The sequence below is a fragment of the Esox lucius genome, chromosome 19 (assembly GCF_011004845.1).
Source record: "Esox lucius isolate fEsoLuc1 chromosome 19, fEsoLuc1.pri, whole genome shotgun sequence".
In the NCBI taxonomy this organism is placed as follows: domain Eukaryota; kingdom Metazoa; phylum Chordata; class Actinopteri; order Esociformes; family Esocidae; genus Esox; species Esox lucius.
In genome coordinates, this window is record NC_047587.1 from 688,132 (window position 1) to 700,145 (window position 12,014).

A 12,014-nucleotide genomic window follows, 5' to 3' on the forward strand; every position below is an offset into this window, starting at 1 on the left:
AGAAATATTTAAAATCACACTAACCAATGTAGCACAAAAAAGATTGTCATCGTTTTTGAAAATGAAAAGGCAATTTATTTGTGTAAGAATAAATATTCCAAGACTGAAATGTCTGCCATGAGAGAGTAACATCACCTTCATAGAAAGCATACAGTACTTCTGCGTATTGGGCCTTTGTAAAACATTTAAATCAAACACTTCCTGTGCCATAGTATTCATGCCAAATGATCCTCCCAAACTGGCTTTTGCTTACCAATGAGCACTGGCATTTGAAAGAGCACAAACATCTGGAACCAGGTTAGCAGTATCTCTCATGAACAGATCCATAATAAAAGGCAGAACACACGTTACGCACAAAGATACACAGTGCAGAAAATGACAGGTTTGTCATATGATCTAGTGAACTAATGACATAGTATTTATGTACAGTCGATTTGTGAAGGGTTACTTTGTTTACCTAAAGCAAATGGACCAGATAAGGCTTGATCAAACCCTATCTTTAGAAACAATGCGATTTAATTTAATACAAGTTCATTGTAGAATAGGTTCAGAAATCAGGAACATTCCTTCTCCATTCTACTGCTGCTGACACTGTACCCCATGGCTGGTCCCCTCATCCTCATCAATATCATCAAAGGAGGGCTTCCCTCGCCCACTCCTCTGTTTGGTGTAGCTCCCGTCTATCTCCTCAAGGTCCACCTCCTCCATGTCGTCTGTTATCAGGGGCTCGTCTCTGGGGGGGAGCAGCGCCTCCAGCTGGGGAAGGAGGTGCTCAGGCAACCAGTGCTTCTCTGGGAACTCCACCTGAATGGGAGGTGAGGTACAGGCTTGCATCACATGGTCAGGCCAGCCTTTAGCCTCCAATGACCCTCGACTTCCTACATAATGCCCTAGAAGTAGTTCTATCTAACCTGTATCAGTTTGGTATATAATCAGTACTGTCCACTAACCAGAAACTGAATGATGAGCTGTCCTCTGTCAAAAGGGTCTCTGTGGATGGGCATTCCTTCATTAAGGACACATCTTGTATCATTGGCCTTTATCACTTTACCTGCAAACAGAGAGACGATTACTGAAAAACAATCACGTCACATCACTGCTCAACTATTGACTGGCCGACAGTACGCAGAAAGAGCTGCCAGGTAGTTATTTGTGTGCCAGATTACGAAACAACCAGAGGATGTCAAGTTCTCCATTATTTTCTAATGGCCCAATTGGGACAGTGAGTTGTTAGTTTTATTAGTCCTGACTTGGACTAATAAAACTAGTCCTGGAGGTGAGTTGGCCTGGGGCCATGGTTATTGTCAAGACCTGACTGTATTACCTGGAGGTGAGTTGGCCTGGGGCCATGGTTATTGTCAAGACCTGACTGTATTACCTGGAGGTGAGTTGACCTGGGGCCATGGTTATTGTCAAGACCTGACTGTATTACCTGGAGGTGAGTTGACCTGGGGCCATGGTTATTGTCAAGACCTGACTGTATTACCTGGAGGTGAGTTGTCCTGGGGCCATGGTTATTGTCAAGACCTGACTGTATTACCTGGAGGTGAGTTGGCCTGGGGCCATGGTTATTGTCAAGACCTGACTGTATTACCTGGAGGTGAGTTGACCTGGGGCCATGGTTATTGTCAAGACCTGACTGTATTACCTGGAGGTGAGTTGACCTGGGGCCATGGTTATTGTCAAGACCTGACTGTATTACCTGGAGGTGAGTTGACCTGGGGCCATGGTTATTGTCAAGACCTGACTGTATTACCTGGAGGTGAGTTGACCTGGGGCCATGGTTATTGTCAAGACCTGACTGTATTACCTGGAGGTGAGTTGGCCTGGGGCCATGGTTATTGTCAAGACCTGACTGTATTACCTGGAGGTGAGTTGACCTGGGGCCATGGTTATTGTCAAGACCTGACTGTATTACCTGGAGGTGAGTTGACCTGGGGCCATGGTTATTGTCAAGACCTGACTGTATTACCTGGAGGTGAGTTGACCTGGGGCCATGGTTATTGTCAAGACCTGACTGTATTACCTGGAGGTGAGTTGGCCTGGGGCCATGGTTATTGTCAAGACCTGACTGTATTACCTGGAGGTGAGTTGACCTGGGGCCATGGTTATTGTCAAGACCTGACTGTATTACCTGGAGGTGAGTTGACCTGGGGCCATGGTTATTGTCAAGACCTGACTGTATTACCTGGAGGTGAGTTGACCTGGGGCCATGGTTATTGTCAAGACCTGACTGTATTACCTGGAGGTGAGTTGACCTGGGGCCATGGTTATTGTCAAGACCTGACTGTATTACCTGGAGGTGAGTTGACCTGGGGCCATGGTTATTGTCAAGACCTGACTGTATTACCTGGAGGTGAGTTGACCTGGGGCCATGGTTATTGTCAAGACCTGACTGTATTACCTGGAGGTGAGTTGACCTGGGGCCATGGTTATTGTCAAGACCTGACTGTATTACCTGGAGGTGAGTTGACCTGGGGCCATGGTTATTGTCAAGACCTGACTGTATTACCTGGAGGTGAGTTGATGATGAGCATCCTGCCGTCTAGAGTGCGGATGGTCTTCTTAAAGCCACAGAGGGCTTCCACCAGTCGGATTTCAATCTTCATGTAGAGGTTGTCATCCTGCCGCTGGTACACCGGGTGTTCCTGCTGGTCCAGCACGATGATTACATCACCTGGTTCCAGACCAGGTTCCTGGTCCCCCTCCCCATGGAATACTACCTTCTGACCGTCCTTCATACCTGCAGGACATAAGGCAATGTCAGGTCATTGAGCAGACGCTCTTATTCTCCCCGTGGGAATCGAACCCAACACCTGCTAGGCAGGGCTTGAATTTAGTGGGGTCCAGTCATCCTGATGACAAATACAAATATATTTCTGGAACACCATTCTCAAATGCGCACTTGATGCGAGCGGTTTTTGTAATGTGACAGATGGACATACAGACTAGCTAATGAAAACATAACACTGAAAGAGGAAAGATGCAACTATTGGACTGTGCCTTACTGCCTTGGGACAGTCCATTAAACATTTTGTAAATCAAATAGGAAAGAAATGCAGGTTTTAACAGTAGATCAGGAACTCTTCAAAATAATCTGCTTTTTTAAGGTCAGATTTTGGCAATGGGCAATGTAAAACATTCAGGTTTCATGTTGGGCATTTAAGCATATTAGAATGCAAATTAGAACGCCCAAGTGTATAGAAACATTTGAGCTATGATCAGGTAATTACATATTATGCTGGCTGATGTTATTTTTAGTTACTATAGGATGTAAATGTGGGTGAAGCAGAGAAAGTGAAGTCTGGGGAACACATGCTTTTTAATATATGGTGGTGTTATGTTCTTTAACTGGGCAGCTAGTGGTGGAATAGAATCTCAACATCATCTCCATGGAATTTTATGTTGTTTAAGTTCAATTAATAAATTAAATAACTAAACAAATTTGTTTTATGTAACGTCAACTGTCTGTGTCAGAAATAAATTAAGTTTGCATTTTGGGACAATGCCGTGACAGTGATGAAAAAGGATAGTTGCAAGCCCTGCTGGCAGACACCATGCCCCATCCTCTGAACTACACACAAAGACACAGGCCTTCTTTTCCAAAAGCTTTAGTTCTATCAGTCCTGACGCCTGCCCACAGCTAGAGGGAGTTGTAGTTCTCAGTCCTGACGCCTGCCCACAGCTAGAGGGAGTTGTAGTTCTCAGTCCTAATTCCTGCTCATAAGTAGAGGGCACTGTTGCTAATATATCCTAGTATTAGTATAAACCTTCTTATATTTAAGTCCTGGGAGTTTAAGGTTACTGTAGGGGAAACATTTTAGCAGGGATGTTGATTCTAGTGTAAAAATGTATTTAAAAAAAATATTAAAGAATCTAAAAAGGAGAGGAAGCCAAACACACCTTTGTCAATGTGAACCTCTAGAATCTTCTTCTTGCGCTCCACTTTGTGTCCATTGCAGTTCTTGCACCTGTCTTTCGCACTGAAGCGTTCGCCCTCCCCGTGGCATTCTGAACACATAGTCTGGATCTGCTGGATCATCCCTGGTCCAATCTGCTGCACCTTGATCTCCACTCCTCTCCCCTTACAGGAGCCACAGGTCTGCAGTGTGCCCTTCTTGCCACCGTAACCTGTTGTAGAGCAGGAAGAACCAGGGACTTCACAGCTGCTATTCAGGACAATGTCTGGGAACACACTGCCACGGTTTGTTTTGAGATCTCAATGTACCTTCACATTTTTCACAGATGACGTTTTTCTGCAGTGCAAGTTTCCTCTTGGTTCCATTGTACAGCTCCTCCAGAGTCACAGTGAGCTGATGGACCACGTTCTTACCTGAAGAACACACAAAACAAGTTCTTACCTGAACCACTGACATTTAAGTCATTAAGCAGGTTCTCTTATCCAGTGCAACTTAAACTAGTTGGTCCTACATTTTACCGAAAACACGTGTCACTGGACTAAGTAATTCCAATGACTTCTCAAGACTTAATCCAATGACAGCAGTTAGACGTGTCACCTCTCCTAATGAATGTGTGTGTACTGTGATCGTGGCTGGACGTGTCACCTCTCCTAATGAATGTGTGTGTACTGTGATCGTGGCTGGACGTGTCACCTCTCCTAATGAATGTGTGTGTACTGTGATCGTGGCTGGACGTGTCACCTCTCCTAATGAATGTGTGTGTACTGTGATCGTGGCTGGACGTGTCACCTCTCCTAATGAATGTGTGTGTACTGTGATCGTGGCTGGACGTGTCACCTCTCCTAATGAATGTGTGTGTACTGTGATCGTGGCTGGACGTGTCACCTCTCCTAATGAATGTGTGTGTACTGTGATCGTGGCTGGACGTGTCACCTCTCCTAATGAATGTGTGTGTACTGTGATCGTGGCTGGACGTGTCACCTCTCCTAATGAATGTGTGTGTACTGTGATCGTGGCTGGACGTGTCACCTCTCCTAATGAATGTGTGTGTACTGTGATCGTGGCTGGACGTGTCACCTCTCCTAATGAATGTGTGTGTACTGTGATCGTGGCTGGACGTGTCACCTCTCCTAATGAATGTGTGTGTACTGTGATCGTGGCTGGACGTGTCACCTCTCCTAATGAATGTGTGTGTACTGTGATCGTGGCTGGACGTGTCACCTCTCCTAATGAATGTGTGTGTACTGTGATCGTGGCTGGACGTGTCACCTCTCCTAATGAATGTGTGTGTACTGTGATCGTGGCTGGACGTGTCACCTCTCCTAATGAATGTGTGTGTACTGTGATCGTGGCTGGACGTGTCACCTCTCCTAATGAATGTGTGTGTACTGTGATCGTGGCTGGACGTGTCACCTCTCCTAATGAATGTGTGTGTACTGTGATCGTGGCTGGACGTGTCACCTCTCCTAATGAATGTGTGTGTACTGTGATCGTGGCTGGACGTGTCACCTCTCCTAATGAATGTGTGTGTACTGTGATCGTGGCTAGACGTGTCACCTCTCCTAATGAATGTGTGTGTACTGTGATCGTGGCTGGAAGTGTCACCTCTCCTAATGAATGTGTGTGTACTGTGATCGTGGCTAGATGTGTCACCTCTCCTAATGAATGTGTGTGTACTGTGATCGTGGCTGGACGTGTCACCTCTCCTAATGAATGTGTGTGTACTGTGATCGTGGCTAGATGTGTCACCTCTCCTAATGAATGTGTGTGTACTGTGATCGTGGCTGGACGTGTCACCTCTCCTAATGAATGTGTGTGTACTGTGATCGTGGCTAGATGTGTCACCTCTCCGCTCCCTTTGCTGGTGCATCCGGCCTCCACCTCCAAAGAACATGTTGAATATGTCCATAGGGGAACCTCCACCGCCCATGCCCCCCTCCTTGATGGCCTGCTCTCCTCCCTGGTCATACAGGTCCCTCTTTTTAGGGTCCGACAGAACCTCATAGGCCTGAGATATCAGCTTGAACTAGAGGACAGATTAGTAATGTAAATACCAAACCAGAGAGGACAGATTTAAATCTTGTATACACTGAACTATACTGGTGGGAGATTTATATGATGTAGATACTGAAATAGACCATTTTATATGATGTAAATACCAGAGTGTGAACAGTTATGTAAACATATGAGTTTGATGCTTATAGTACCTAATAACAAATGGCATGCCAATCTTTTAGCCCCGTTTTAAAGCAGTTGTTTTCAACTGCAACAATAAAGATGAAATGGATGTTAAAACCAATCATAGTGTGGACCTTAATAATTTTTCTGTTTCACTCCCAATTCAGCTAAGTTGCTTACTAAACTGGTTTCTCTATAGAAAAGATGCCCTACTGAAAGAGCACAGTTAAGGCTCCTGGCTAATTACGGCCACAGAAAACTGACGAGGGAAGCAGCAGGTGCGGGTTATTTTCAGACCGCAGCCATCAGCTCCTGGAAAACCGTGGCAATTGCTACTGAGTGGTCTATCTTAGCTTGATTAATGTTACGGAAATAAAACGAAAACAGTAGTTTTAATCAGCTTAGACCTGAACTGAATCGAATACAGTGAGGGCAGTACAACCCACACATACATCATACGAGGTCATTCCAGAAAGTTCCTTGCTCACATTCTGTCCCTGTCAAGTCGTAGAAAACATTCAACCTTGTTTGGTTGTTGAAAACATACACCCAGCCCAAGATGACCATGTATAACCTGTTTACAGACAGTTACCTACCTTTTCCCCTTCATTCGGGTTCTTGTCCGGGTGGTATTTCAGAGCCAGTTTTCTGTATGCTTTTTTAATTTCGTCTGGTGAGGCTTTAGGACTCACACCTAAAACGTCGTAGAAGCCCGTCTCTTTAACCATCTTCGTAGCAGGATCTCTTAAAGAAAGGACATAATTAGTCTAAAAAACGACGAGTATGTTATATTGGCTACAATATTAATGTTAAGTGTTAATGTTAAGTAAGTATTCACTAGCAAAGTTCCACAGAGCCACATGTTCTAGCAAATGTATAACAATAATCTCTTCTGTCGATGCTACCTCGCTGTTGTCTGGTAGGCTATTTATCCACGTATTTTTATAAAACACACATTGAACAATAGAAGATAAAAATTATATCTGTTTACCTGTTCCGTTGCTGTCGATTACAGCGCAAATTGTACTCTGTCTCTAAGAGAGACGATGGTTCTTTATATACCCCAGCGGCAGGCTGACTGACAGAACTTTCTGGAGCTCCTCGCCGTGACGCCGGATGTTTCGTTGCCCTCGCCTGGACGAGTCTAGAAACTGTATCAGGTCCTGTCAATCAATTCCTTACGTATTCTCTGTTGGTCTCGGGCCGGGGTGTATAAATCCTTAAAATGCGTACGAGCCTCGAGTATTAATGATGATGTTGTACACAAAATCCGCGAGAATTTGCAGCACCCTCTGCACCCCTACTTCACACGGCTAAATACCATACAATTGTGGATATAATGATTGACTTTCATTGAGCAAACTTGTTATGAAATGCAGGCGAATCCTAAACAATTAGACTATCACCAGCAAAAAGGCTGATTAAATCTACATAATAGCGGGATCTGCAATCAAGGAATAGAAATTGTACAGTTCATGTACACCCAGCTAATGGTAGTTGACCGAGGTAAAGTTGGTTTCATATCCACACATTCACTGCTTCCAAATTCTAACATTGAAAATTATGGAACGCTGTTTGGGTCTTTGCATGAGAAAATGAACACATTAAATAACACTGTTTGATGTGTTAAATAACATTATTTAGCGTGAAATAAGCTTATTAACCAATCAGCACTTGAAAATGAATTGTCGTCATGCAATTCACGTGTACATTCTTTTTGCGGTCCGTGTGAGCGGAGCCGGCCAAATGTCACTGACTGACTTACTACCCTTTGTTAAATAGCATAGTGGTTAGAGACGCGGGCTCCGGAACAATGTAAATATTGTAGCGACCCTGTGTTCATTTAAAGTTCTAAGTTGGTCAGTTATGCTTCATTAGGGGGTGGGGCCTGACAGTTAGGTGGGGCTGGTTTACCTGGTGGGACGTCCCGCAGTGAGGAGGGCATCTCTGGGGGACTTGGGGACAGCAGGGGCGGGTCCAGGGGTCTCAGGCCATAGCTTATATAAGGTGGGGTTTTGGGAAGCTCTCTCTCTCTCGTGGCTCCACTCCTGTGTGTGATAGAGGACCGTGACAGGTGTACTTGTCTTAGCTAGCTACAGATCTAAGAAGAGGGTTTGTAAAGAACCTGTGTGTTAACAGGTATTGTTGGGCGTAGACAGTGGCCACACAGCTGTCTTGTTAGGGTTAATAAATTCTACCTGGCATTCTTTACCTCTGACTCCGGCTCCTGATTTAGCATCCCGACCAGGGGTGTTACAATATAATTAAATGTATTAGAGAATGTATGAAGAAGTTTTTATGAAATAATTTCTCAAAATGTAAGGAATATTTTAAAATCCTAAATACATTTTGTATGGAAATCAAAGGTTGTTGCACAGACCTTATTTATCCATATTTTAACCAAGCATAAAGTTAGCGAGCCATGGAGAACAAACCGCTAAGTATCAGAGCCGAAACCGAAAAGGAAGCGATCTCCTGCGGGTGCTGGTTGTGGGAGCGTTAAAAGTGTGTACAAATGCAGCCCTCTTCTTCAAACTTCTAGTTTCAATAGCTCCAACATTAGATATGCCATGATAATAAAAAGTACATATTCTTAATCAGGGGAGGGTGAGGAACAATGCACACCTTTTATTTCTTCAAAATCTGAAGTTTGAAAATGTATCAGAATGTCTTGTTCCTCAGTTTTTTTTTGTCACAATGAGACCAATAATGGATTACATGAATACTTCGTTAAAGAGCTATTAAGATTTGAAGAGCCGAATGTCTGTCAAATGTCCAATCTAAAACTAACTTCACCACAGTCTTAAAGGGTACATATAGCTGTTTTAAGTGTCTACTAGAAAGATGTAGGTCATTTTCATTCCTTCACGATTTCCAACCAGTCTAAAACAATTTTCATACATAAAATGTTTAAAATATATATACATTTTTTAACTTCATACAGTTCTATTAAAATTGGCGGTGGGCTAGCTGAAAGGGTATATTTAATAGCAAAACATACCGTTATTTCCCAGGGCATTTACATTTTGAGCTTTAGAGGGTTTAGTTCTCCGATCGCAAGAAACAGGTATAATAGGAGAGCGAGAATAGGGCAACATTAGCTAGCAGTCAATGACGGTAGCTGTAGAACACGCTAGCTAAGTTGCTAATAAAAAGTATTCTTCATACACAACACATAAAACATGACTAAACTACACCCTAAAAATTTCATATAAATATGTACAGTTGTGCTCAAAAGTTTGCAGACCCTTGGAGAATTGGTAATGTATGTACCATTTGTAAAGAAAACATGAGTGAGCAGGCAAAACACATCTTTTATTTCTTGTGGAATTCACATTCAAGTGTAGGTCATAACAGAATGGCACAATCATAAAACAAAACATGGCAACAAAGAAAAAAATGAACGTGGCAATATTTGCCCAGTCTTCTTTGCAAAAGCGTTTCAAATCTGTCAGATTGCGAATACATATCCTGTGTACAGCCCTCTTCAGATCACCCCACAGATGTTCAATTGGATTCAGGTCTGGGCTCAGGCTGGGCCATTCCAAAAAGGGAATCTTCTTCTGGTGAAGCCATGCTTTTGTGGATTTGGATGTGGGTTTGGGTCATTGTCGTGCTGAAAGGTGAACTTCCTCTTCATCTTCAGCTTTCTAATGGACACCTGAAGGTTTTGTGCCAAAATTGCCTGGTATTTGGAACTGTTCATAATTCCCTACACCCTCACTAAGGCCCCGGTTCCAGCTGAAGAAAAACAGCCCCAAAGCATGATGCTGCCACCACCATGCTTCACTGTGGGTATGGGGTTCTTTGGGTGATGTGCAGTGTTGTTTTTGTGCCAAACATACCTTTTGGAGTTATGGCCAAAAAGTTCAACCTTGGTTTCATCAGACCATAACACATTTTCCCACATGCTTTTGGGGGACTTGATGTTTGTTTTTTCCAACTTCAGCCAGGCTTGGATTTTTTTCTTTGTAAGAAAAGGCTTTCGTCTTGCCACCCTACCCCATAGCCCATTCATATGAAGAATACGGGAGATTGTTGTCACATGTAGCACACAGCCAGTACTTGCCAGAAATTTTTTGAGTTCCTTTAATGTTTCTTTAGGCCTTTTGGAAGCCTCCCCGAACAGTTTTCTTCTCGTCTTTTCATCAATTTTGGAGGGACGTCCAGTTCTTGTTAATGTCTCTGTTGTGCCATATTTTCTCCACTTGAAGATGACGGTTTTCACTGTGTTCCATGGTATATTGGAAATTATTTTGTACCCTTCTCCTGACTATCTTTCAACAATGAGATCCCTCTGATGCTTTGGAAACTCTCTGCGGACCATGGCTTTTGCTCTGAGATGCAACTAAGAAAATGTCAGAAAAATCCTACTAGAACAGCTGAACTTTATTTGTGATTAATCAGAGTCACTTTAAATGATGGCAGGTGTGTAATGACTTCCATATAACATGAGTTTGAATGTGATCGGTTAATTCTGAACTCAGCCAAATCCCCAGTTATAAGAGTTTTTATTTAAAAATATTCCCCCTCAAGATTTCAGTTTGTTTTTCAATTGAATTGTTCACATTATAGGTCACAATAAAAGTGGAAAACGTTCTCACATGATTTATCTTTGTCTCATTCTTTTACATCACAAAAACCTGGCATTTTAACATGGGTGTGTAGACTTTTTATATCCACTGTAGGTGTCTATGAGGCCCCGAATTCTTGCAGTCTCCTGACCTTAATATCATCAAGCCACTCTGGGGAGATCTCAAATGTGCGGTTCATGCAAGTCGACCAAAAACTTAGCATGACCTGGAGGCATTTTGCCAAGACGAATGGGCAGCTATACCACCTGCAAAAATTCAGGGCTTTATAGGACATACATTCCAATGGTCATGAATACATGACAAAACATTGCATAGAAGTGTGTGTTCTGTGTGTTTTCTCAGAGTTAGGACTAAGATTCAGGGTTTAGGTTTTTTGAGCAGCTATATGAAAGAAGCAACAGTACATGTTGAATGGAAGTCTGACACTTAATAATACAATTTAAACAGACCGTGATGTAAGTATATATAACATTATTAGCTCCAACTATTAGTTGTAATTATTTTTTATTAACCCAGACAATAATGTACGAGCAAGCCAATAATGTAAAAGCAGATTACATTACAGGCAAAAGCTATTACATTATGGGTTCAGAAAAGTTATTATATTATTGGTAAGTTCTTACATTATTGACTTATATTTGTACCCTCACATCTGCTCTAAAAGGCCGGCCCAAGTCTTTGTCCTTATCACCGGATGCCATCCGTGCGTTCCATCTCCTCAAAGAAGCCTTCATGACCTTCCATTTGTTGTTGAGGTGGACGCATCCTCCACGGGGGTTGGAGCGGTCCTATCTCAGTGGCAGGGTGAGCCCCCCCGACTCCATCCATGTGCCTTCTACTCCAAAAAACTAACCCCGGCGGAGCAAAACTACGACATCGGCAATCGAGAGCTGCTCGCCATCAAAATGGCCCTGGAGGAATGGAGGCACTTGCTGGAGGGAGCAAATCACCAGTTCGAAGTCATCACGGATCACCGCAACTTGGAATACCTCAGAGAAGCTAAGAGATTGAACCCTCGTCAGGCCCGCTGAGCTCTTTTCTTCACACGGTTTGACTTCCTGGTCACCTACCGACCTGGAAGCAAGAACTGCAGAGCAGATGCTCTTTCTCGTCTCCATCAGTCTTCTAAGGATGACACTCCTCCGGAACCCATTCTCCCTCCAGCCGTCATCCTAAGCCCCATCGTCTGGGACATCGATGAGCAAATCACCCAGGAGAACCAATGCCACCCGGCTCCGCCGGGAGGTCCAGAAGGGCGCGTCTTCGTACCTCAACACCTACGTACTGCCCTTCTGGACTCGGCTCACACAGCTCCGGGCTC

General features: G+C 43.6%; 1 protein-coding gene across 3 annotated transcripts; it reads right to left on the bottom strand.

Moving 5' to 3' along the window:
• Window positions 1-49: 49 nt before the first annotated feature.
• dnaja (DnaJ heat shock protein family (Hsp40) member A) lies at window positions 50-7,544 on the bottom strand. 3 transcript variants are annotated; one of them, XM_034288323.1, is made up of 8 exons: window positions 7,090-7,544; window positions 6,695-6,840; window positions 5,766-5,946; window positions 4,229-4,333; window positions 3,904-4,131; window positions 2,513-2,743; window positions 951-1,051; window positions 50-804 (listed from the first exon to the last, which is right to left on the bottom strand). In XM_034288323.1, the coding sequence occupies exons 2-8, from the start codon at window positions 6,824-6,826 to the stop codon at window positions 577-579; spliced, it is 1,206 nt and encodes a 401-aa protein (XP_034144214.1). In that variant the 5' UTR covers window positions 6,827-6,840; window positions 7,090-7,544; the 3' UTR covers window positions 50-576. The 3 variants fall into 3 exon arrangements, 2 of the variants coding, with proteins under 2 accessions (XP_034144214.1, XP_034144215.1); XR_004574803.1 differs by lacking the exons at window positions 50-804; window positions 951-1,051 and adding an exon at window positions 1,064-1,270 and having other exon boundaries at window positions 1,325-2,743; window positions 6,695-6,842; XM_034288324.1 differs by lacking the exons at window positions 50-804; window positions 951-1,051 and having other exon boundaries at window positions 1,064-2,743; window positions 6,695-6,842.
• Window positions 7,545-12,014: the final 4,470 nt, after the last annotated feature.

What these genes read in the sequence shown, in the direction of transcription:
- dnaja (XM_034288323.1), bottom strand. Translation starts at nt 6,826, where the DNA reads ATGGTTAAAGAGACGGGCTTCTACGACGTTTTAGGTGTGAGTCCTAAA. An exon ending in CATCTGTGAAAAATGTGAAG is followed by an intron (nt 4,132 to 4,228) that starts GTACATTGAGAT and finishes GCTCTACAACAG; the next exon opens with GTTACGGTGGCAAGAAGGGC. An exon ending in CATCATCAACTCACCTCCAG is followed by an intron (nt 1,052 to 2,512) that starts GTAATACAGTCA and finishes CTCTGTTTGCAG; the next exon opens with GTAAAGTGATAAAGGCCAAT.